Source organism: Myxocyprinus asiaticus, chromosome 11 (genome assembly GCF_019703515.2).
Source record: "Myxocyprinus asiaticus isolate MX2 ecotype Aquarium Trade chromosome 11, UBuf_Myxa_2, whole genome shotgun sequence".
Taxonomy (NCBI): Eukaryota; Metazoa; Chordata; class Actinopteri; order Cypriniformes; family Catostomidae; genus Myxocyprinus; species Myxocyprinus asiaticus.
This window is the reverse complement of record NC_059354.1, coordinates 43,988,538-44,016,008: the sequence shown is the minus strand read 5'-3', so window position 1 is coordinate 44,016,008 and position 27,471 is coordinate 43,988,538. Positions and strand designations below refer to the sequence as shown.

Sequence of the window (27,471 nt, the reverse complement as noted above, 5' to 3'; positions counted from 1 at the left end):
CCTAAAAATGGAGCAGAATCTTAAATATTTAATCTTTTTTTTTTTTTATTTTTTTTTTACATCATCTTCTTTGCTTAAAATGTTTCAAAATTCAAAAATTTCTGTTTATTTCAATGTTTAAATGAAAAAAAAACTCAGACTTTTAGATCCCATTGCATTTTGGAGTGAAATTACTGCATTCATTTTCAAAATCTGCACACAGTTGGGACATTTCACCTGCAAACAATTTCAACACAGAAAAATAAAAAAAATAGGAACAAGGTGTAACCAAAATAACTTCCAAACAATACTATGTATGATGTCACTTCGTCGTTACTCTGCCTGACGGACTTTCTGCTCCCCGCTGTTCTCCTCATCTTCCTGGAAAGGCGAAGAAGATTCTGTCAAGTTATTCAGCAGCTTCCCCCCTGTGAAAAAGAGATTTGAGCGAGAATGACCTGCCATGAAATTCTAAAAGAAATTATGACAAGTATGTTGACAAGAATGTTTTTTCCTTGCTCATAACCCCAGTCTGTCAATCACAAAATATTTCAGTCTATTTTTAAAATGAATGCATTTCAGTTTTATTACTATGGAAACCTATTTTCACCGCATGGGAAAAAGTGCTTTGGTAAGTCATAATTATGAGATACTAAGTCAGATTGAACACAAATTCATAATTATGGGATACTAAGTCATAATTATGATATAAAAGTCAAAATTACGAGGTAGTAAATCATAATTATGAGATATCATAATTGTCAGTTACAGTCCCATTCAACCAAGATTTCTGGTGCATCCAGCTATAGTCATGAGATTGACGGAGATTTTAAAGCTGTTGGATCAAAGGTCACTTCTGCCACATTGTTTTGTTCTTTCTGCATCAAAACTTCTTGCTTAAAATCCTTTCAAGGGTGTGTTTGCACTATACAATTCTATGCGATTCAATTAATAAGGCAAGTATTTCAAATTTAGTAAAACTATGTTTGAAACAATTAGTACACAAATCATGAGGCCACTATAATTCTCTGCAATGAGAAAACGTCCAATCAATATGAGTTTGTAACTCAACTTTGAATTATTTATAGATTAGTATCCTATGATTATGACTTTATCACTTAAATATGACTGACTATCTCATAATTGTAACTTTTATCTCATCATTTTTACTTTATTATAAATATGACTTTGACTTTATCTCATGATTATAAGAACCTCAATTTAGCATTTTTATCATAATGACTTTCTCCATATCAACTTTATCTCATGATTATGACTTTTTATGTCCTAAAAATGACTTACTATCTCATAATTTTGGCCTTATTTCATAAATATGACATACTATCTCATAATTATGACTAACCAAAGCACAGTTTGGAGGAAATGCGCTTCCATTTTTGAAACATTTCCATTAAATTGAATTGAGTGATCTTTAAATAAAGAAAATGTTATAAATTCTAAATAAATGTGTATAAAAGTATGTAATGAAAATGAATAAGGAGTGCAAACTCTAAAAACTAAACAAAACAGTTTTAAACAATGTAAATGGCAAAGCAACTGCATTTGCTTTGGCATTAATTATTTGAACTAATTTATGCTCAGTGAAGAAATGTAAATAAATCTAATTGAAGGGGCCTGGGTAGCTCAGCAAGTACTGACGCTGACTGCCACCCCTGGAGTCACAAGTTTGAATCCAGGGTGTGCTAAGTGACTCCAGCCAGGTCTCCTAAGCAACCAAATTGGCCCGGTTGCTAGGGAGGGTAGAGTCACATGGGGTAACCTCCTCGTGGTCACAATTAGTGGTTCTCGCTCTCAATGGGGCGCGTGGTAAGTTGTGCGTGGATTGCGGAGAGTAACATGAGCCTCCACATGCTGTGAGTCTCCACGGTGTCATGCACCATGAGCCATGTGATAAGATGCGCGGATTGACTGTCTCAGAAGCGGAGGCAACTGAGACTTGTCCTCCGCCACCCGGATTGAGGTGAGTAACTGCGCCACCATGAGGACCTACTAAGTAGTGGAAATTGGGGAGAGAAGGGGAGAAAAAATAAATAAATAAATCTAATTGAAATAATTGTATGACTTCTTATTTGGAATTTATCTTCTACCAGGAACCTTTTTTTTCTTCTTCTATGTAAACCTTACCCTAAATCTGAATGGTGTAACAGTACTGCTGTTAAAAACAAAAAGCTTTTTCCAAATGTTATCTCATGTATTTCTGTGGCATTAATTTGTGTTCATGAATATTGCCCCTACCAGGAATGAAGGGTGGCTGGTGCTGGTAAGGTGTGTCTTTGCGTCGTGGCGACAGATCTCCAGGTTCCTCTGATAGAGTGTCCAGGTGTTTTTGAGAGAGTCTGGGAGGAGGATGGCTCTCTCTCTCCTCCTGCTGGCTATCACTGTGCTCTCTACCTGCAGGATGAACAAACTATGAGTTTCAGCATGCACCAGGCACTGTCTCAGCCACTAAAGGACAAAACTTACCACTTAAGACCCAGATGAATATTTAAAGAGAATAAGGTAGCTCAAATTCATTCAAAGGTTGAATTTCATCCTATATGATCATGGGGAAGAATACTGGATGTACAATCAGATAGTTAGAAAATGCTAACAGAATTGCAGAAATAACTACTGTTTTCGAACATGTTTGGATAAACAGCTTGTCTCGCCCCAAACTCATGCCATTTGTTGAGCCAACGTTGAAGTGTTTGGCGCAGTCAAAAAATGTTTCTGGAACTGAGCATCAGTGAAGCAAAGCTAGTGAAAGTGACTAGTACCCACTTAATCTTTAAGCCATATTACATGCAATGCATGTTTAGACGTATAACATATTCAACCAATTATTCATGAGTAAGATCAAATATTTTGAAGGCGGCAGCGTAGGACCAAAAGAACAGTAACATTAGATAAATATTACTCACTCAAAGTTATTTTTATCATTTCTTCTTTTTTTTTTTATTTCAAGCTCCAAACAAATGTTTATTACTTTGTCTCTACTTCACAAGTGAACTTAAAACCATAAAGAAATTATTACAACTTATCTTAAAAGTGCCAAAAATATGCTGCCTGTTTTTCTGATGCCACAGATATACATTTGAAATATTTCAAATGCCATTTAATCAAATAGAAAAATGAACAGGACAGGTCATTATTGGTACAGAATTGAAAGTGAAAAACAAGCATTTCATTTCATATAAATTAAGCTATTGATGTGGAAGTGAACACAGAAAGAGTTGAGAAAGTACAATGCATGTATGTAGAGGAAGAGCAAGTCCAAAGATTGGAGGGTACAGTAATGTTTGGAAAGGGTCTACAGTGTGCCAGGTACGTTATTTCGGCTATCGAGAGACAGATGAAGGACTGCTCAAGTTTTTCTGCTCACTTCCTGAAGTGTCTGGTGTGTTTCCTGCATATGGATGAAGCAATGGCAATAATAATATTGAAAAGAATAAAAAAAAAAAAAAAAAAAGAATGAGGATATAAAAAAAAAAGAATGAGGATATAAAAAAAAAAAAAAAAGTGGAGGAGAGACAGAGACAAAAAGTCTTGTCAGTAAAGTCCAGTAGATCTACCATCAGAGCAATCAGCTTGTCTACATCTCTTTTATTGTACAAACTTATTCTAGGCAAGAGGTTCCAACCACTCAAAATGACAATAAAACAATAAATAAATCAAACTTTAAAAGCAACCATTTATTTTGAATTAAATCAATAAATAATTGGAAATTAAATGCAGCAATTTACTTTGAAATAAATACATTTAAAATTAAATGCAGCAGTTTATTTGAAAATAATTAAATCAATAAATAGTTAGAAATTAAATGCAGCAATTTATTTTAAAATAAGTAAATCAATAAATAGTTAGAAATTAAATGCAGCAATTTATTTTGAAATAAATAAATTGATATTAAAATGCAACCATTTATTTTGAAATAATTAAATCAATAATAAAGTTAAATGCAGCAATTTATTTTGAAATAAATAAATTGATATTAAAATGCAACCATTTATTTTGAAATAATTAAATCAATAAATAAGTTAAATGCAGCAATTTATTTTTAAATAAGCAAATTAATTTACATTAAAATGCAGCAATTTTTTTGAAATAATTTTATCAATAAATAATTACATCAAAAGTTAAATGCAACAATTTATTTTGAAATATTTAAATAAGAAAATAAATGAACAGCAAATGCAACAATTTATTTTGAAATATTAAAAACATTCCATGATATCCACTTTTACAAAACTAGTACTGAATTTATATAATTGTCTTTTCATAATAATAATTAAAAAAAAAAAGCATTTCCAAAAGTAACTTTTATTAAGAACAGGCTTAATTTATGAATGACACCTAATAGACTAATTTTGTATTTTCCCCGCAGAGCTTTTTCATAATAATACTGTGAGTTTTTCCACAAACTATTTAAATGCAGTACTAGTTTTATGACAGCAGATATCATGGAATGAAGTTTCTTACAATAAGTGTTGTGTTTTTTATAGTATTCTGCTAAATATATATATATATATATATATATATATATAATATAATATTTTTTTTATTTTTTTTATTTTTTTTATTTTTTTACAATAATCATTGTTTTTTCATGGAATAGCCTATTATTTATTAACAATATATTCATTGAATTATTTTATTTAGTAGGTCTTTCATACATTTTCATTATATTTTATTTGTATTTTTTTTTTACACCAGATGAGAGTTGAAGGATCTGTTTTTGTCACATATAAGGGATTGTACAGTCCTAACCATATTGCTCAAAAGGAACAATATTCTCACTTTGCTTGCTAGTTTTGTTCTGGACTTACCCCCATCCCCACTGCTGCCTGGCTGCCCCTCAGAACTGACATAAGACTCATTGCCATTGGGCTCTGAGCTGTTATGATTGGCCGACTGAGCTTGGTTGTCAAAATGCTGTGCTGTGATTGGACTGGGCGTGTCTGGGCTGTCAGAGAGCCCCGCCTCCTGCTGCTCCTGCCTCTGATAGTGCTGCTCCACCACCAGCTGCAACTCTGCACTCAACACAGAATACACAGCACAGCGCCACACAGTGGACACAGGCTATCAGCGCAGGTGTGCAGTGTGTTTGAAAGTGTGAGACCTTTCAGCCCCATTCAAATGTATGAAATGAATCTGCACTGCACACAACGATCAACCATGAAATGGACAATTAATGATTTACGAGATGCATGTGTGCTGTGTAATATGTTTCTCAAGCAAGTGAAATATTCAGTGTATACACTAACAAAAAGTCCCAGTATTTACAATAAACTTGTAGTGTAGGCTTTAACTGTGCTTTTGGCCTATTTTACAGCATGCTTCTTTTGCTTGTTGAGCTTAGGGCTGGACGATATAGCTAAAACATATTTCTGTATTTTTCACCCTTTAGACAATATTTCAGAGCAAATTTATGTACTGGTATTTTCTCTAAAATGGCCTATATCAACATAAGAAAGAATGATATTCAATCATTTTTATATATACACCACCTGTAAGAAGTTTTAGAACACTAAGACATTTTGGTTTTAGAAAGAAGTTAATGCTTTTGTTTACTAACAAAGAGGTTAAATTGATGAAGAATTACTGTAAAGACATTTATAATGTTACAAATGATTATTTCTATTTAAAAAAATGCTGTATTCTTCAAACGCTCCATTCATCCAAGAATCCTCTACTTGCAGAAATGTACAGTAAGTGTTTGGCATATACTGGTCATTGAAGCTGCCAGTTTAGCACCTGTGAGGGGTCTGTTTCTCAAACTAGAGCCTCTGATATCTTCTTGTTGTTGTCTGGGCCGTTAACTTCCCTCTCTGTCCTGGTTAGATCTAGTTTGATTTCTTCTTTCAAAAGAGAAGTGCATGGAATAGCCTTCAAGACTCTCTCTCTCTCTCTCTCAAAAAAAAAAAAAAAAAAAAAAAAAAAGGAATTGTGACTTCTAGGAAATGTAAGTGTCCTCAATACTGCAGCAACTGTAAAAAAAAAAAAAATAAAAAAAAAATACACTGTATTAAGATTTCCACCATTCATTAAAGGAATAGCTCACCTAAAAATGAAAAATCTCTCATCATTTACTCAGATGTGTATGATTTTGTTTCTTCTGCAGAACACAAACAAAGATGTTTAGAAGAATATTTTAGCTCTGTGGTCCTCACAATGCAAGTGAATGGGTACCAAAATTTTGAAGCTCCAAAATCACATAAAAGCAGCACAAAAGTAATCCATATGACTCCAGTGGTTAAATCCATGTGTTCAGAAGTGATATGACAGGTGTGAGTGAGAGATAAATATTTAATACTTTTTTACTATAAATTTTCCTCCCTGCCCAGTAGGTGGCAATATGCACAAAGAATGTGAATCGCCAAAAACAAAAGAAGAAGAATGTGAAAGTGAAAGTAGAGACTGATAGTAAAAAATGACTTAAATATTGATCTGTTTCTCACCCACACTAATCACATCTCTTCTTAAGATATGTATTTAATCACTGGAGTCATATGGAATATTTTATGCTGCCTTTATGTGCTGTTTGGAGCTTTAAAGTTCTGGTTGCCATTCACTAGCATTGTGACATACAGAGCTGAAATGTTTTTCTAAACGTTTTTGTTTGTGTTCAGTAGAAGAAGGAAAGTCATACACATCTGAGATGGCATGAGGGCGAGTAAATATTGAGAGGGTGAACTATCGGTTTAAGTAGCACAGCCATTTTTAACTGTTCTAATAATAATAATAGTAATAATTCTAAAAATAAGTAAAAAACAAAAACAAAACAACAACAACTAAAAAGTGCTAAAAAGTACCAAATGAATGATTAGAATTGATTTCTTAAAGTTTAGATGACACAGCATATTCTTAGTAGACTGTTGAAAATAGGGCTTTGACATCACGGGTAAAAATGTAAATAAATACAAATATAAAGAATTATTTTAAACAGAAAAACTAATTTGCTAGTTTGTAACATTACAATTGATTTTGGCAGTATTTGTGATAGATTTTTTGTATCCTTGGTGAACAGAAGCATCAATTTCTTAAATTTTTATATATATATATATATATATATATATATATATATATATATATATATATATATATATATATATACTGTATATAGTAGTTGCCAACTCTTAACAGCATTTTTGCATTCTTGCAAGAAAAGGAAAGATCACAAAACTAGTCTAATAGCATAACACTTAATGGCTAAACAAAAAATTTAACACCATTTTTACTATATCATGCATATTCGGTATATCGCCCAGTCCTTTTTCTTAGCAACTTATCAGAGAAGAGAGCTAATGTTCTGTAAACTGATACAGTACCTCTCTCATTAAGCAGGCCTGAAAGCATCTTAAGAGCTTTCAGAAGGTTTGAGCTCTGCAAACATCCAATGGTAAAAATTACTGTCTGATATAAGAATGCCTAATGTATACTTGGATGTAATGGCATAATTATGTGTGTGTTACTAACGCTTGGGTTAAGAATTTAGTTGTGAAAGAATTTATTATAAATCAATAGCTCGAAAAAGAAAAAAAACATGATTTAAAATTTAAAATCAATGTAAAACACAGATAATTCCATTTAAACTTCCAATAACTCACAGAAATTCAGAAAATTATAGCACAAAAGCAGAGAAAATACTCTGCAGTTTCACCCTAGAAAAAGCTGAAATGATGTGCACAACCCATTTTACATCCAGAATCTGAAGGATTTATTCCATAAGACATAATGTAAGATATTTGTAAATGTAAATTTGTAAACGTAAAGTTATAGCCAATTTTACAGCTTTGTTGCCATATCGACGTAATGCTGTAAACCCTAAAACGACCATAAAAACAATGATTTAAACAACTTTACAGCTCAAAAAATACACAAGCTTTCATGTAAACTTATAAGCTTCACATTTCTGCCTTTAAACACTCAAACATTGGCCCCATTCACTTCCATTGTAAGTGCCTCACTGTAACCTTTTTATTTTCTTTTTTAAGAAAAAGGTATTTTTCATGGTAATCAATATTATGCCACAAATGCAGTTGAATGAACTTAACTTGAACAGAACCCAGAATATTCTTTTAAGAAAGTAAATAGTGACAACTTTGATTTACTGTTGACATTACACTGAGTTTCTTCTCAAAACTTTTCTGCATCCCTGGCAAAGGGAGGGAACAAGGAAGACTTTGAGGACCACTGCACCATGACTGCCAATGTCCAGCACTGCCAGCTAGCTTAGCACTTCAGCAAATCAGATTGCTTTAGCCATTTCTGCCTCGCACCTACCAAAAGGATGCTGAGTGTTCATTCAAAACTGCTCTGCCAGGCTATCCATTTGAGGCCATCTTTCTAGAATGATGTATACCCCCCCTCCCCTCCTCCTCCCACTTTAATCAATAGCTCAAGCTAATGTGAATTTAGCACGTCCATGCCAGGAAATGGCCTAGCCCATGAGTCAGCGAGGCCGACTCCACCACTCTCCCTCCCCCATTAATTGTTTTAAAACCTCGACTGCAAACATTGCATGAGCTTTGGTAAAGAGAGAGTTATAAAATGACACAGATGTCTGACATTACTGGCACTTGAGTGGGAACCCTACAGGAAAAGAAAAGCAATGGCCATGTGCACACTGCTGCCGTGCACGCCAAAGTTTTGGAAGTGACAATTACATTTAAATACGGGAGTGTATCCTAAATTATCATTCCATGTGTGTATGGACTACAGGAGTCACTCTGGAATCTATGATTGTTGATATAGTGATAACCTTAATAACATTCTGATGTCTCGCTGCTGTACAAGAAACGAGGATGCCGAAGGTTTAACCTGTTTGGTTTTAGCTATTTTGACCAAAGAAATAGTAGTGACATATTTTTAGTAAACTACTATGTTTTGTTTTTTAAGCAGTTCAGTTTCATAATGTCATCGTTTTTCAAAGCATGCAGTTATGGAAAGCGTTGTCGAAAGTCTCTATTTTCAATGCCTTTCCAGTGTGGATGACAGCCGTAAATGTGTGAACATTAACTGAAGCATTAACCCGTGTCTGCATGATTTTATGCACTGCACTGCTGCCACCCGATTGGCTGATTAAATAATTGCTTGAACATACATGTAGGTGTATATGTGTTCCTAATAAAGTGCTCAATGAGTGTGTCTCACACAGTTTTGTTTCTCAAGGAAATGACTCTTGTTTTAAGGATGTTTTTTAGTGGAAAGCAAGACAAATATATTGAGCCAGAAAACGTATTCTTGCATTGAAACACGACAAAGATTTAAATGTACTGTAAATGTGATTGTCACTACCTGGATTTGTCAGGAGTAAGTTTAGTTGAAGAATGAAGTTGTCATTCCTGTAAATAACCAAACTGTGTACGAAATTAGGCACTCAAAAGTCAGTGTGTGAGAACAGTATTTAGCTGCAGTGTGCACACAGCCAGTGTGGATCTGGATTAAGTATTCCTCAGTATCTAATCTCAAAGAGATTAACCTTATAGTTTGGTTTTATATACAGTATGACACACCAAAGGTTATTGCGAGGTTTGCATGTCATGGAGAATTGCTGATAGCCTATCACTATCACATTTTGGGATTTACACCCATTATCCCTAAAATGTGTCTTAAAATATGATAAAGTAATTTTATTTTAGCATGTGGACTTCAAAACAGTATCACACATAATTCTCATTGTCTTGGATTCATTGCTGACACCTTACTAAAAACAATGCATAAACTAATAAACAAAATTATTTTAGCTAAAAACCAGGAAGGAGGAAACACAGTTCAGATTATGAGGAAATGAATGAATCAAAGAACAAAATAAATACAGGCAAGACCTGAAATAAGGAAGTCAAATCAAGAAACATGTTTTGACCGGACAGTACTGCACTGATCCAGTGTCAGTGCAAAATACTTCAGCCTTTGAAAGAAGTTACTTCTCATAACACACGACAGCGGCACAGGCGGCATAGCATCTTAATATACATTATGTACTGTATGTAGTTAACAGAGGAAGAACTGCATTGTTATTCGTGACTTAAGCAGGAGCAGTGTGTGCAGCTTACTGAATGTGCTGAATGTGTGGGTTACCAGGGTTCCTTTGTCATTAAAATTTATGAAATGTGAATGTTAATAAAGAAGATGGCATGATTGAGTATGTGTACTGTGGATCATACACACATGGCATAGATGGGTCATTCCTACTATGCAGTACATTTTCATGTCCCCATCAATTATGTCTTAAAATATTGGATAAAATATTAAACACAATTTCAAAAGACTAAATTCATTTTAGTTGGTTTTCTTTGTAAATTTTAAATATATTTTTGAGCAGATTCTGCCATTTTTGTCATGTTTTCTAATAGTAATAAATTTATAGATTTTTCCTATGTCTCTAATAGTACTTTCCATCCTGTTAGTATTCTGTAATATCCCTTTAATTAACAAAAGCCAGTTCTTTAATGATATCATTATCATCCTCCAGGAAATGACATCATTTATGGTGTGAACACAGCAGCACAAACATCAGTAAATTTTAGGAATGAGTTTTAAGAACTCCGTGCTGTTTTTTGTTATTAGTTGGTTATCTCACTCTAAAACATTTCATCCTGTAAAATAACAGAAATTATATTATTTCAAAAGATGATTAAAATTAAACAAAATTAAGTTGACACCCTCATCTAAGCCAGTTCTCAATACTTCTCTGAGCAATGATTAACTTTAGCACTTTATTTCCATTTCCACAGGTTCCACCTATTGTGTAAATACTAAAGTAGTAATTAATCAATTTTAAAGGGATAGTTCACCCAAAAATGAAAATTCTCTCATCATTTACTCACCCTCATGCCATCCCAGATGTGTATGACTTTCCTTCTTCTGCTGAACACAAAGATCCTTAGAAGAATATTTCAGCTCTATAGGTCCATACAATGCAAGTGAATGGTGGCCAGAACTTTGAAGCTCCAAAAAGCACTTAAAGGCAGCATAAAAGTAATTTGTAAGACTTCAGTGGTTAAATGCGAACAGTTCAATATTTAAGTCCTTTTTTACTGTAAATTGTCCAATAGGTGGCGATATGCATGAAGAATGTAAATCGGCAAAAACAAAAGAAGAAAAATGTGAAAGTGGAGATTGATAGTAAAAAAGGACTTAAATATTGATCTGTTTCTCACCCACACCTATCATATTGCTTCAGATGATATGGATTTAACCACTGGAGTCTTATGGATTACTTTTATGCTCCCTTTATGAGCTTCAAAATTTTGGCACCCATTATGCATTGTGAGGACCAACAGAGCTGAAATAATCTTCTAAAAATCTTTGTTTGTGTCAAGCAGATGAAAGAAAATCACACATCTGGGATGGCATAAGGGTGAGTAAATGATGAGATCATTTTAATTTTTGGGTGAACTATCCCGTTAAGTGCATGAACTTGACCACAACATATTTTTGAAAGTCTGGTATACCCTTAAAGAAATTCTTCCTAAAATTTCAACACAAGTGTATTTATTTATTTTTAAATTACAGAGATCAAAAAGTACTGCATAACAGGAATGACCCATATTATATGATTTAATAAGAGCCTAAAACATCACACGATTGAATACGGATGGGTGTGGGCACATACCCCTCATTGTAGGTGGTGTGTATACGCTCTGTTTCCTTTGGGCGGGAGAAAGCTGGGCCTGACGGGGAAAGTGAAAAAGCACAGCATGAGAGAGAGGGGTATCTGATCTCACGCAGACTCTATTTCAGGAGTTTTGCTCCAGCAGGTAATCAATGACAACTGCATCAGAGCTCCATCCATCTCCTTCCAAAGCCCTCTGCTGAACATCTTAACATGGGAGCTCTGCAGAGCATAAGCCCAAGGCTTAGCTTACAAACCGCCATGTCCACTAAGACGGCTGAAAAGGAATACCTTGTGATGTTTTATTTGGTGCTGGTGCAGACAGGAGCGAGGGAAATCAAATCCAACGCACTTGTTTATGTCTTGTGTCTGTTATAGCAGACTGGCAGGATGCTTTTTGAGTATACTCACCTCCATTTGACTGCCTGTAGTCTGCTTGTCATTGCCTGAAGGGGAAAAAAGAATAGAGCAACTTTAATGTCAATGTTGGACCCTGTTAATGTTTTGTTTTTTGTTGAGTTTTGTGGCTTTAAGTCCATGTTTGTTAGCTTTAAAATCATCTATGTGCTAATGTACTTCTAAAAGTTAACATAATTAAAGGGATAGTTCACCAAAAAATGAAAATTTCCTTATCGTTTACTCACCCTCATGCAGAGGTGGGTAGAGCAGCCAAAAACTGTACTCAAGTAAAAGTACAATTACTTTACAAAAATAATTACTCAAGTAGAAGTAAAAGTACTAACATAAATAATTACTTAAGCAAGAGTAAGAAAGTATTCAATTAAGAGTACTCAAGTAGTGAGTAACTCGTTACTTTCACAAATGACATAATAGACGTTAACTCCCCTATATTCCATTACATAATACACATTTAACATGTATTACAGAATTATTATTATTATTATTATTAATGGAAATTCTGTCATCATTCACCATCATGTTGTTCCAAACCCGTATGACTTTCTTTCTTCCATGCAACACAATAAGGAGATATTAGACAGAATGTTTGCCTGAGTCACTATTTACTTTCAGTGAATGTGTTTTTTTCTCAATATTTTGAAAGTGAATGGTGATCGAGACTGTCAGTCTCTAACATTCTGTCTAACATTTTTGTGTTCCACAGAATACAGAAGGTCACATGGGTTTGGAACAAAATGAAGGTAGGGAAATTATGACAGAATATTAAATTATGGCTGAGCTATCACATTAAAGGGATAGTTCACCCAAAAATTAAAATTCTCTCAAATGTTTCTCATCCACACATTCTCATATCACATCGCTTCTGAAGATAAGAATCTTATCTTATTTGATTTTTTTTTTTTTTTTTGTTGCCTTAAAATGTTGGCACTCATTCACTTGCATTTCATGGACCAAAAGAGCTGAGAAATTCTCCTAAAAATCTTCATTTATGTTCAGGGTGTGTAAATGATGAGAGAATTTTCATTTTTGGTTGAACTATTCCTTTAAGGGCTCTTGTCAGATGTGGATGAATTTGTCATTAAGAAGAGAGGTTTGGAAAAGTTTCTAGTAATTATAACGGTGAAAATGTCCCACAGAAACATTATATATAATGCTGAAATATAAACCAAAGCAAGATCATGCTTTATTAATGCCTACTTTCGCTATTTCATAGCTTTTAAAGTCCTGCGTGGATTCTTATTTCAGTGTAGTTACAGTTTTCAGTGTCGAAAGAATTTAGATAATTAGTTCCGTACAGCAGTACCGCAGCTCCATAAATGCAGAGTACGCAGCCTGCGTAGGGCAACAACCCCATGAAACACTGTCTGAAACTGCCCTCTATCCACTATATAGTGCACTATTTTGGATGTATGCCATTTTATAGGATTGTCTGAATTCAGAGTGAGCCACTCGTTCCCTACTTTTGTTCACTCATTCTAACCCACAATGCACTCTAATTTCGAGTGTACATTTTATTTATATTTATACATAATTTTGCCATTAAGATAAATAATTATTTATTTACTAAATAATTCACTGAGGTGATATTATTTTTAACTCACAGTGGAAATGATAATTCTGTGGTTGATTTAAATATTCGATAATAACGCAAATTATGATAATTTGGTCGGATGAGGGCGCTATGCACCCAGAAACGCTGTCCAGCTTGTATTGGAGTTTAAAGATACTAAAGTAGAACATATAAATACAATAATGTACATTTGATAAAATATGTTTACTCTTTATATTAACATATATATTAAAAATGACAAACAGAATGAAGATTTCTTGTATTAATATATTATTTAATAAGAATAACAAGTAAGGCCCAAGTATTTTAAAAGTTCATATGTGACGCTTGGTGTATACGTCAGCGTCCCAATTCACTCACTGCTGAGATATAGTGCACTCACTGCCATTCACTATATAGGAAATAGTGAATGAATTAATCATTTTGGACACAGCCACTCTCTTCGCCATACGATCGCCTCACACCCGCACATCTCTCACGCATGCGCCCCACGCTGTGCACGGCTGCATGCGCAGAAATACTGTCTATTCGCGCTCCATTTGTCAGTCACACGTTCGGTAGAGCAAAAGGCATTTACACTTAACTTGGATGTTTACATGGATTTATACACTTAATCAGCCTGAAGTAGAAGGGTAAATACTGCTCATGACATGCGGGACGCGGGACAAAGCGCAATGATATATTGCTGCACTGATTTAAAAAGGTACACTTAAAAACTGATGTCATAAGAGCCCAGTTACAGAATCACCCTGAAAATGACCATCACATTACACAGAAAAGCCTGCGTTAGCATTAGAGCCACAACTTACAGCGACGTGCTGCCTTAAGTTGAAGCTGAGATTTTATCTTGAAATATTTGCTTGTCTTGGTGTAAAATGAAGGCATTCCATGACGAAACTATTTTTTCACTGTGTGGCGCGAAGAAAGTGTTTCACTTTGATGGCTTGATGCTGCAGCAGTGATGCACTCAGCTTGAGTGACAGTCTGTGACAGCGTGCGCAGCTGAACTTCCGCTGTCGTAAAAGTCCCATTCAATAATCTCTCAATAAATTACGCATCGATTAAAATGAAACCCAGTAATGTAACGACAGGAACGCCGCCCACTGTAACGAAGTAAATGTAAAAAACATTTCATTCAAAATTTACTTGAGTGAGAGTGCAAATTACCCAGTTTTAAACCTACTCTGAAAGTAAATTTTTTCCCAAAAAGTTACTCAGTAACTCAGTAGTAAATGTAGCGCGTTACTACCCACCTCTGCATGCTGTACAAAACTTGTATGACTTTTTTTCTTCTGCAGAACACAAACAAAGATATTTCGATATTTTGAATGTATGAGGTGTTTTTGTCCATACAACTTAAGTCAATGGGGTCCAAAATGTTGAAGCACTCAAAAGGACATAAAGGCAGCAAGACTTACGTTGCATGGACAAAAACATCATACATCCTTCAGAAAACCTTTGTTTGTGTTCCACTGAGCAAAGAAAGTCATGTGAGTTTGAGACAGCATGAGGGTGAGTAAATGAAGACAGAGTTTTGATTTTTGAGTGAACGATCCCTTGAAGCAAGTCTCTATTTGCTCTCCATTAAATCTCATTGCTTTCTATAAATAACTGAGATGTTAAAGAGTTTTTTTCTTTCCTACATGGTTTGTTTCGTATTATACATTCATGCAGTCACAACAATTATGCATTGTGTGGATCTTTAATGCATCAACTCTTATTCATACTGATGTTGCAGGTGGAAAGAACCCTTTAAAAGCCCCTGATTTCTCTTAAAACATCAGTTTATCTCTATTCTCTCACCTAATAGCCACTTAAGTCCATCATCAGAGTCCGAGCAAATGCTGGAGTCTGATTTCAGACCTTACGTTAAGTAGAAAAAGAGGCACACGGTAAACCACAGTAGCCAGAAGAGATCTGCTTTTATGAGTCCACTGGCTCCACAAATGAGGAATTTGTTTCAAAGATGGGTAGCACAAAACGTCCCAGCCAAAAGCCACAGATTTTGGACCACAAAAACTGCACCAAATTACCACTCTAATAACATGCCAGGTCACTGTACTTCAACTTCGTCTTCTTTTCGCGAGTTAGTAGAGTGCCCAGTTTTATGACAAGGAGCTCTCTTGTGACATAAGTCCATAAAGCTTCAAAAATGTTCTTTATAAAGGACCCATTCCAAGTGTTTTGAATCAATGAAGAAATGCCAACCAAACAAAGAGGTGCTTGTTTAGTGAATGCAACTCTGTGCGTCTCCACCTCCTTAGCACGCTCCTACGATCTGCATCCAAAACCAGCAGGAAAAATAAGCAGCCATTCTTCATGCAAAACCACAAACTTAAATAACCACTCGGCAATCAGTCAGCATTAAGCAGAGACCTATAGGCACAAAAACAAACTGCTCTGAAATTCAAAGTGTTTCCCAGTCATTTGTCAGGTTTGGAAGACTTTGTTGAAGAGCATGTCATTTCTGTTAAGTAAAGGGACGTGTAGACCAAATGCGCTCTTGTACTAAAAATAAATAAATAAAAATTAGACAGCCCAATGAATGAAACAATACGCAAGTTTCTCGAGGTGCTTTATAAAAAGTCCAAGGTCTTCTAACTTGGCGTCTATAATTTGTTTTTGTCCTTCCACGCTGTTTAGAATTACGGAGCCCCTTAGAGGACAGGGCAGGATTTTTCTTTTGCTTGCCTTTACAATAGTTTGCATTCCCTCGCAATAAGTTTAGCATGCCTTTGTAATAGTTTGCGTTCCCTTGCAAATAATTTACCATATTTTTTTATATTCTGAAAAATATGTAGTGGTAGTGTATAGGTTAGGTTTCCATGCAATAGCTTTTTCCATCCCTTACGAAACTTAACAATGGATTTACTATAGTAAAAATAATTAGACTATGGTACTTGTAGTTAAACCATAACCACAAAATTTACCAAGGTTTTACTGCAGTAACAAAAAACAAGCAAACAATCAAACAAACAACAGCAACAAAAAGACAAATGCCCTTCTGAAAACAAATGGTTTCACTATAGTAAAACTGCAGTAACCATGACTGAAGTAACCATATTTTTTGGTAGGTATCATGGTTTTGAAACATGCACTAAACGTTAACCATGGTGTTGTTATGATAAAACTGCAGTAACTTTGTTTTTTGGTAGAATGATTATATTTCTACAATTCTGGTTTACCTGTATTATTACTACAGTTTTACTACAAATATCAAAACCATATTCAAATATAGTTATTGTGGTAAAACCTTGGTAAATTTTGTGGTTATGGTATTAATAGCTTAGTTGAACTATGGTTACTGTAGTAAAACCATTGTTATTTTTTCATAAAGGATGGATTAAGCTATTTTGAGGGATCCCAAAATAACTGTGAGGGAATGGAAAACTAAAACAAAACAAAAAATTCTTGACTGTCCTGTAATAGGCTGTGTAGTTTGTCAACTGCTTTTCTAAATAAACATGCAAATGTCTTTGACTGTTACGCCTCATATCGCTTTTTTTTTTTTTTTTTCTGTCAAATTGCATTTTTAGGTGCTGTGTCAAGTTAAAAAGGCATCTTGAGACACATGCATTCTGCTCTGTACGTGGCACAGCGTCTAGCCTTCTTTACCATAAGGACGTATTTGGTGTGAACGGCCGCTAAAAAACGCAGCAGTACTGTGCGAGATGCTGAAAAAACAGAGAGACATGGTGTATGGCCCTGAAGACAGACCTGGCAACAGCGAGGAAACAGTCAATGTTTTTAATAGGGAAGCTGGAGATTATTTGTGAGCTTATAACAAGGCCCTCTTTTGAAGCAGAACTGCCAGATGGCAATGCTGGCTTCAACAAGATTGGTTTGGTTAAGCTTTATCATGAAGACCAGCCATCAGCCTGAGAAACAGATCAAAATTAAAGACCTTGTTTACTCTAAATCTCCACTTTCACTTTTACATCCGAAAGTCACATGTGGTGCCTGTTTAGTTTCACTTTCATATCTGAAAATGAAAATTAAAGTGGAGATTTAGAGTTAAAAAAGGACTTAAATATTGTTCTGTTTCTCACCCAAAAATGTGTTCCAAAAATCACATAAAGGAAACATGAAAGTAATCCATAAGTCTCCAGTGGTTAAATCCATATCTTCAGAAGTGATATGATAGGTATTATCATATCACTTCTGAAGATATGGATTTAACCACTGGAGACATATGGATTACTTTCATGTTTCCTTTATGTGATTTTTGGAACTACAAAGGTCTGATCACCATTCACTTGCATTGTATGGACCTACAGAGCTGAAATATTCTTCTAAAAATCTTCATTTGTGTTCTGCAGAAGAAAGTCATACACATCTGGGATAGCATGAGGGGTAACTGATCAGAGAATTTTCATTTTTGGGCGAACTATTACTTTAAAGAAAATCAGTTTCCCACTAGTAATTGCGACATTGTGGTGGCATTCATGTGCGCTAATCTTTTGAAAGTGAACCTTATGACATGACTTAGTTGAAGGCTGTATTAGTATTGACTCTGCATTGAATGATTTCACATCTTTTAGACTGCCAAAACACTGGCTCTCGTGTGGGCTGCTGAGTGGTATTAGGGTCAAGGTTAGTGTGTTTACTGGTGACATTAATGTGATTGGCATTTCACTTAAGTGGAAAACTGTATAAATTCTGTTCGCATGTGGATGAATTTCCTCAGGATAACATAGATTTGATGGCAAAAGTTCTGGCATAAATACTACACAGATGTTCCCTTCTAGAGGGATATCAGTGTAGGTATCAGAATCAGAATCAGAATGAGCTTTATTGCCAAGTATGCTTACACATACAAGGAATTTGTCTTGGTGACAGGAGCTTCCAGTACACAATATAAAAACAGCAACAAGACTTTTAAAAAATAATTAAAATTGAATAAATAATAGATAAATATTGAAAAGAAAAAAGTATATATAGAATACACAATAGACAATATATACATATATATATATATATATATATATATATATATATATATATATATATATACATATACACATACATACATACATATACATACACACACACACACACACACACACATACATATATATATATATATATATATATATATATATATATATATATATATATATATATATATATACACACACACATACATACATATACATACATACATACATATACATACATATACACACACATACATACACACAAATGCACATACATATACATACATACACACACACATACGTAGTGCAAATCTAAATACAAATCGGTAATGTACAGTGCAAGGGAATGTAATGGCAGAAGAGGTAGGATGTGTTGGATAATATAAAAAGATTAAGCTGTGTATTGCACATTAATTATTGCTCAAAGGGGCAGTTTTAACTGTTCATGAGATGGATACCCTGGGGGAAAAAACTGTTCCTGTGCCTGACGGTGCTCAGAGCTCTGAAGCGTCAGCCAGAAGGCAACAGTTCAAAAAGATAGTGGGCAGGGTGAGTGGGGTCCAGAGTGATTTTTCCAGCCTTTTTCCTCACTCTGGAAGTGTATAGTTATTGAAGGGGGGGCAGGGGGCAACCAATAATCCTCTCAGCAGTCCGAACTGTCCTTTGTAGTCTTCTGATGTCTGATTTCGTAGCTGAACCAAACCAGACAGTTATTGAAGTGCAAAGAACAGACTCAATGACCGCTGAGTAGAACTGTATCAGCAGCGCCTATGGCAAGTTGAACTTCCTCAACTGGCGAAGGAAGTACAACCTCTGCTGTGCCTTTTTCGCAGTGGAGTCAATGTGGGTCTCCCACTTCAGGTCCTGTGAGATGGTAGTGTCCAGGATCCTGAATGACTCCACTGATGCCACAGTGCTGTTTAGAATGGTGAGGGGGGACATTGTTGGGGGGTTCCTCCTAAAGTCCACAATCATTTCCACCATTTTGAGCATGTTCAGCTCAAGGTTGTTTTGACTGCACCAGACAGCCAGCTGTTTAACCTCCCTTCTGTATGCAGACTCATTGTCATCTCGGATGAGGCCAATGACAGTGGTGTCGTCTGCAAATTTCAGGAGCTTGACATAGGGGTCCTTGGAGATGCAGTCGTTAGTGTAGAGGGAGAAGAGTAGTGGGGAGAGCAAACATACCTGGGGGGCACCAGTGCTGATTGAACAGGTGCTGGAAGTGAATTTCCCCTGTCTCACAAGCTGCTGCCTGTCTGTCAGAAAGCTGGTAATCCACTGACAGATAGATGTGGGAACAGAGAGTTGGTGTAATTTAGTCTGGAGAATAGCTGGGATCATGGTGTTGAAAGCCAAACTGAAGTCCACAAAAAGGATCCTTGCATATGTCCCTGGTCTGTCCAGATGTTGCAGGATATGATGCAATCCCATGTTGACTGCATCATCCACAAACCTGTTTGCTCGATAAGCAAATTGAAGGGGATCTAGAAAGGGTCCAGTGATGTTCTTCAGGTGGGCCAACACCAGTCTCTCAAATGATTTCATGACCACAGGCGTCAGGGCAACAGGTCTGTAGTCATTAAGTCCTGTGATTTTTGGTTTCTTTGGGATGGGGATGATAGTGGAACATTTGAAGCAGCATGGGACTTCACACTGCTCCAGTGATCTATTGAAGATCTGTGTGAAGATGGGGGCCAGCTGGTTAGCACAGGATCTAAGACATGCAGGTGAAACGCCATCTGGGCCCTGTGCTTTCCTTATCCTTTGTTTTCGAAAGACGCGGCTCACACCATCTTCACAGATCTTAAGTGCAGGTTGAGTAGCAGGAGGGGGGAGGAGGGGGGGTTGCAGGAGGTGTTGGTGTTTGTGTGAAGTGAAGGTCAGCGTGGGTGTGGGGTGTGAGATTGGGTCTTTCAAATCTACAGTAGAACACATTCAGGTCGTCAGCCAGTTGTTGGTCCACCACAGGGTTGGGGGTAGGAGTCCTGTAATTCGTAAGTTGTTTCATGCCACTCCACACTGATGCAGGGTTGTAAGCTGAAAACTTGTTTCTTTTAGCCACTCTGATTTCCTTGTTCAGTGTGTTCCTGGCCTGATTGTACAAGACTTTATCCCCACCCCTGTAAGCATCCTCTTTGGCCTGACGAAACTGCCTGAGTTCCGCTGTAAACCATGGTTTGTCGTTGTTAAATGTTAAATAAGTCCTAGTAGGAATGCGCATTATCCTCACAGAAACTGATATATGATGTAACAGTATCTGTGAGCTCGTCCAGGTCTGTGGCTGTAGCCTCAAAAACACTCCAATCCATGCAGTCGAAGCAGGCTTGTAGTTCCCGCTCTGCTTCATTGGTCCATCACTTTACAGTCCTTAGTACAGGCTTAGCAGATTTTAATTTCTGTCTGTAGGTTGGAAGAAGATGAACCAGACAGTGATCAGATAGTCCCAAAGCTGCTCTAGGAACAGAGCGATATGCATCCTTTATTGTTGTGTAGCAATGATCCAGTATATTTCTGTCTCTGGTTGGGCATGTAATGTGCTGTTTGTATTTGGGCAGTTCACTTGTGAGGTTTGCTTTGTTAAAAACCCCAAGAATAATAATAACTGAGTCCGGGTATTGTTGTTCTGTGTCTGTGATTTGATCAGCCAGCTGTTGCAGCGTGGCAAAGCTTACAGTTAATAAAGAGCGCTTCCAAATTAGGACAGCACATCTTCTTTAACATTGTTACATCTGTACACCAACTTTCATTGATGTAAAAGCATGTTCCACCACCTCTCGTTTTCCCCGTTAACTCCGCGATGCGATCCGCTCTGAACAGCTGGAAGCCCGGCAGATGTCCGGAATGGCTTCACTCAGCCAGGTTTCTGTGAAGCACAAGGCAGCAGAGGTTGAAAAGTCCTTGTTTGTGCAGGATGTAGTTCATCTGTTTTGTTAGGAAGAGAGCGGAGATTCGCAAGATGAATGCTTGGCAGCATTGTTCGAAAGCCCCGCCGACGGAGCTTGACCAGCGCGCCTGCTCGTCTTCCTCGCCTGTATCTCATAGCGTGTTTAAACAGCACAGCCGCGCCTCCGACTAAAATGTCAAACAAAACATCTGAATATTCAAAATCCGGGAAAAGATTGACTGGTATATGCTGTCGAATGTTCAGCAGTTCGTCTCTGGTAAAGCTGACTGGAAAAAGATTACTAAACACAGGACAAACAAACAAAAACAACAAAACAATAGAAGCGCTCCACACCGAGGCGGCCATCCACGGCGCCATCGTGATGTATAAGAGGGGCTAAGTAACATAGCCTAAATATATTATACCTTAAAATTTTTCAGGGTTTTGACGGTATTCAAAATATATCTTAATATTTATATATTTGCTCTAAAATGGCTCTAAAAACTCAACTTTAAATCTTAGACACTATTAAAACATATCTTAATGCAGGACATCTGACAAGGAAGGATCTTAAAACTATACTGAGTAAAAAAAAAAAAATTTGTTAAATACTTTAATGGCTAAATATACAGTACAGTGCAACAAAATCATTGCAACATTCACAGTGTTGCTTAATTTACTGCACGGCCTGGCCAGTCCCTTATGCTGACACCATAGGTGGGTTGTTTGTGCTGATAGCAGCCCGTTGACCATTACCACATTCACAGTGTGTTGCGCTGTTCCTACCCAAGGCTAGATTACAGGCGCTCTGACACGAAATGACCTCGGCGGACCTATCATGTTGTCCTTTATACAAGAAGAGTACATTTCCTCCCTCAATATCATATAATGATTGTACATGAAAATTGGAGAGGGCATATTTTCATAACAATAAAGCTGGCTCCTACGCAAACATGTTTTTGTTTAAAAGCATTTCTGGCAGTAACTACTGTAGACCCTGAACAACACTTCCAAATGGTGCTCAGATAAAACCAACTCTTGTTTCTTTATGAAAGAGCAGTCATGAGTTCTAGGCGTAATGCATCAGAGATGTTAATGACATGGAATGAACATTTAGCCAGAGCAAACATGCACAAGAGGACATTAGGACATGTTTAATTAGAGACAGGCTGCTCTTTGAAGATTTTAATCTTAATTTACATGTATTTAAGTTACACAGAAGGGCTGTGGTTCAACATGGCCGTGTTTGCATTTAGTCTCTATAAAGAAGCATGCTACTTAGTAATATTAAATGCTAAGTGTGCTCTTACCTGATGCACTGGGCTCGTTGTAGATGACCAGTGTGGCTGGAGTTGGTCTGCGCTTCCGAATCTGTGGTCAGGGAGTGAAAGAAAGAAAAATAGTAGTAGTAGTGATATTCCCTTTAAACAAAAAAGCAAAAAGCCATGACAGTCCATGCGTTACAGTCATTTTACCATGGGTAAGAGGTGTTCTTAGGCATGGAGTGAAGTCTATGATGGTAAAATCCCTGTAACTTACAGTCCTGAGTGGCTTATCATAAAATTAAAAAAATAAATATGATTTGGAAGAGTTGGAACAAACAATTATTCCACTAAGTAAAACAGTTCATTTGCCTATCTTTAGACTGTACAGTTGCTAAGCAACATGGTAACTTGGGACATTGAAGGAATAGTTCACCCAAGAATGAAAATTCAACATTTAGTCATAATTTACTCACCCTCACGTCGTTCCAAACCCGTGAGGAACACAAAAAGAAAAAAATAAATCAGTATCATGGTCTGTCATCTCAATTCAATAGCACTTTAGTTTAAAAAAGAATCCAAAAGTATCATAAAAGTAGTCTGTGCAGTTTGTGCGTGACATTTTCAAGTCTTCTGAAGGCAAATGTCAGGTTTTGGTGAGAAACAACCAAAAAGTTCAGCCATTTTTCAGTGAAAATCATCCTTTACACGTTCACGAAAGAAGCTCGTACACAGAACACAAAAGAATTTGCGTTGCCTGCTTTTAGAAGACTTGCAATATGATGAAAGAAAGTCATGTGGGTTTAGATTGACATAAGGGTGAGTAAATTAGGACAGAATTTTAATTTATGGGTGAACTTTTCCATTAATTTAAATCTGCGATCACGTGTGCATTCATTGGTATTTTATAATGACTTCAAATTGGTCATGGTACATGGCCAAAAGACATTGGTAGTAGTACCAGCCTGATCTCATGAAAGTTACATGCCTGTGGTGAAATATTTGCAAATGATATTGCGTCGTTCCTGTATGGCGCTAAAAGCGAGTTAAAAGTTCTCCCACACAGATGAGGATTTTAAGGTTAATGCTCTGTTGAGTTTTAAATCAACAAAACCGACCTCCCTACCCTAAACCTTAAACCTAAACCCAACCAACAGGGTCATAGAAAGCACCCTGTGAAATCAAAAAGGCAATTTTTTTTAAAGCAACCAAGTCATTTTGTGGCGCTTCTATGATGCTTTTGCCTCACGTGTCAGGAATTGTATCCAGCTCCTTTGCATCATGAATGCAACGCTCTATCAGTTGAGCTAACACGCAATTTAATCGTGCCCGAATAAGCTTGTAAATGTAGTTGGTTATGTAATGCAAACATTAAAATGTATCACCTTTCAAGTCATGCGCTTTAGTAAAAGTGTTTTGATGTCATAAGATAGCACTGTGTAAGAAACAGGCCAAAAAGTGAAAGTGACAACCGTTTTACATGTGATTGGTGTGAAAGTGAATAAAAGTCATAGCTGTTGCGCTTTTAGTGTTCATTTCACCAGGAGGGTGCTGCAATGCATACAAAGAGCTACCTGAAACGCATTTTGCAAACACATACTGTAGGTATAGTAACATGATTCAATGAGACTAGATTGAGTAGTACCATGGTACTTTTTTGTACAAGTTACTCAACAATAACAGATGCAACAAATGTTCATGCTGACTGATTTACCCCACATAACCCTACATGTGTGTCTAAACATCAGCGCTTGTTGGGTGATTCAATAGGGTCAATACAATCAATTCCGTGAAGAAGGCTGCCGGGTTTTGATCTTACAACATGCTGTCTCAACACATGTGGAACAACATGAGCTCACACTCAACAGTGGTGATCTGTTCTCAGTCCCTGCGGTGTAAAACACACTGTACCTGAACATCAGGGTCACTTTCATGCGCTCTGATCTGCAGATAGCTTGCAACGGTTCATGCTCATTTATTAAAGGCATAGTTCACCCAAAAATTAAAATGATGTCATCATTTACTCACCACCCACAGAAGAAAGAAAGCCAAACGGGTTGGGAGCAATATGAGGGTTAATGCTTACAGAATTTTCCCTTATTGGGGGAACTATACTTTTAAAAAGGGTCCAAGAAGCAAAAGAGGGGATACTGCCTATAGTGTTGGAGCACTTACTCAGCACAAGAGAGACTGCCAGTGATTGGACAAGCCAGCATCAACATAAAATCAGTACTTTCCTGTTATGAAACTGTCAGCAACAGCACCCAACATCAAACACTTTTACTGCCTGACATTCAGCCTCACTGCTGGAGCCATCAATGAACAGCTTTTAATATAGCTGGAACACAACAAGTGTCTATTCTTCTGCATGCACGACGATTTACAAACGACAATAGCATTTTTTGTGACTTGTTACTTTAAGCCAGTCTTGATGCAGAAAGCCTAATGGCAAATTTTTTATTTATACATACACCAAAGTTTTGGGGATGTTGACCTGTCTTACAGTGTGACAATCCACCCAAAATGTGTCATCCATTATGTCAGTTAGCACAAAAAATACATTTAACTTGTCGGTCAGTTTAAAAAAGTAAAAAGCAGAAAACATAAATCACAGCTGCAGTAGAAGTACAGCAATAAACATTAAGAAGTGTGCATGTATTGCAATGTGACGTGCTATACTCCATCTAAAACTATTTTTAACAATATTTTTTATGCATGCAGCTTTTATGAACTCACATTAACTGTATATTTGCTCTTTAAAACTCATTTGTTACTGCTCAGTACAATTTAAAATAAACTAGTGAAGGAAAAAGCTGATTAAAAATGTTGAAAAACTTGAAAAGGTGACCAGTTACAGGGCTTAAGATATACACTTTCCCTTATACATTCATATACATTTTTACCTAAGATCTTGATGTTGATAAAAAACAAAAACAAAAAACAAGACAATGGGCACGTTACATGCCAACTACCCACATACAAAGACAGAAAATTACATATTTACAAAGCACTACAATCCCTGCAGAAAACTTCATCTATGACATCATATAATAAATCTGATTTTGCCAGCAATCTGCACTGACCCAATGCTCAGTGGGGTCTCAAGGGAGCTGAAGACCTCTGCAGGCCAGTCTCCATTAGGCACAATGTAATAAAAGAACCTCTCTCTACTTACATGCTCAGCCGCCTGGGGATCCAACTGACTCTGGAAAAGTGGAACGGCAAACTGAATTTTCTTGGGGCTGTTGGGCTCCATGTTGAGAGCGAGCTGATGGAGAGAGATGGGGAGAGAGAGAGAGAGAGAGAGAGAGAGAGAGACAAACTGGACCCTACTTATCAGCCCCTGTAAATTACTCTCCCTCCTGGACAGCCCGCCTTCCCCTACTCCACAGAGTGGGTGAGAGAGGGAGAGAGAGAGAGAGAGACAGACAGACATGCAACATGCATAAAATTTCCATACACATCTGTGTAAAACTCCCCCCCCTTATAAGTGTGTAAATGTGTATGTATATAATGATACTATTGCTTTGGCAATGTAAAGCTTACAGGCTAAAAGAAACTTGAATCTTGAATCAGAGAACCAATAACGTACATTTATTACTGTAAGGACTGATATATTACTCTGACAAGACAATTGTATATATTTTGTATAAACCATATTTTGCATGTAAATTAATCCCCATTGCATTCTATTTTTTACCTTGTTTCTGTCTATTATTCTCTCCTTTTTATATACTTCTGAATGTACTTCTCACAATTTTTTGTTGTCCATTTCGGCACTAAAAATCCTACATAAACTTTAAAATATTGTGAATGCGGATACACTTTCAATAAGGTTGTATTCATAAGCATGAATAAACAATGAACAATTCTTGAACAGCATTTATTAATTTTGGTTAAAGTTAATTTCTACATATACATTCTAAAAATTAAAAGACGTATATGTTTATATTAGGTAATGCATTATGAACTAACATTAACTAACAATGAACAATAGTATCTTTTATAAATTATTATTAAACAAGATTAATAAATACTGTGCAAATATATTGTTCATTGCTTGGTCATGATACCTAATGCATTAACTAATGTTAACAAATAGAACTTTATTGTAAAGTGTTACTGTCAATTCTGACAATCATGCCAATAAAGCTTTGTTGACAGAGAGAGAGAGAGAGAGAGAGATATGCAAATAAAGAACTAATAATTAGTCCGTCTTTCCCAGACCTATGTTATCCCACTCACTTTTCTGTAATCCTGTGTCCCATACACCTCCCAGAAGCAGATATGTCCTTCCTTGGGTGGCTGTTCCTCTTTTACTTTGGGTCTTCTCAGTACAAGTTCTCTGTCCGCTCTGGGACACGCTCAGATAGCAAGTGCTCTGCCTCCTCTCTCACTATCATTAGCAACACTCAGAGCAATGCAATATAAGCCCCCGCCGGGACCTTGCTGATGCTTCCTACATTATTTATGATCCTGATTCAGGATGCTGTCGGCAGTTTTTGCGCATCACATTGCCAGATTTCCCTTCACAGGCACGGTTAAATTGTGAGGCAAGAGAATGTTCTTTATAATGTATAACATGCTTGATCACAGTGGCACATCATTTATGGATTTTAAATTATTCAGGGTTTCTTGGGTGGTGGGAATAAATCATATTATCCCGTTAAAGCAGCCGTTTCATTTTCAGGCGGAGCGGAAATATTAGAAAATTGAGAGATTTAAGACAAAATGGGGTGCTTAAGTCACAGCTGTTTGATAATCTCATGTTAAGCATGTAAAACTTTTCCTTTTCCAAA

The 27,471-nt window shown here is 36.4% G+C and overlaps 1 protein-coding gene across 4 annotated transcripts; it reads right to left on the bottom strand.

Annotated features, from left to right (window-relative positions):
• Nucleotides 1-27: 27 nt before the first annotated feature.
• On the bottom strand, nt 28-27,069 carry LOC127447931 (protein phosphatase 1 regulatory subunit 1C-like). 4 transcript variants are annotated; one of them, XM_051710158.1, is made up of 7 exons: nt 26,918-27,069; nt 25,848-26,053; nt 22,721-22,781; nt 12,008-12,042; nt 11,597-11,654; nt 2,236-2,391; nt 28-407 (listed from the first exon to the last, which is right to left on the bottom strand). In XM_051710158.1, the coding sequence occupies exons 2-7, from the start codon at nt 25,926-25,928 to the stop codon at nt 313-315; spliced, it is 486 nt and encodes a 161-aa protein (XP_051566118.1). In that variant the 5' UTR covers nt 25,929-26,053; nt 26,918-27,069; the 3' UTR covers nt 28-312. The 4 variants fall into 4 exon arrangements, with proteins under 4 accessions (XP_051566118.1, XP_051566114.1, XP_051566117.1 ...); XM_051710154.1 differs by lacking the exons at nt 28-407; nt 2,236-2,391 and adding exons at nt 2,401-3,385; nt 4,806-5,009; XM_051710157.1 differs by lacking the exons at nt 28-407; nt 2,236-2,391 and adding exons at nt 2,401-3,385; nt 4,806-5,009 and having other exon boundaries at nt 25,848-25,940.
• Nucleotides 27,070-27,471: the final 402 nt, after the last annotated feature.

Excerpts from the sequence above, each read along its gene's own strand:
- LOC127447931 (XM_051710154.1), bottom strand. The coding sequence starts at position 25,928 with ATGGAGCCCAACAGCCCCAAGAAAATTCAGTTTGCCGTTCCACTTTTC. Across the intron at positions 12,043-22,720 it reads CAACGAGCCCAGTGCATCAG|GCAATGACAAGCAGACTACA; the intron begins GTAAGAGCACAC and ends TTTCCCCTTCAG. Across the intron at positions 5,010-11,596 it reads CACACCACCTACAATGAGGG|AGTTGCAGCTGGTGGTGGAG; the intron begins GTATGTGCCCAC and ends TGTTGAGTGCAG.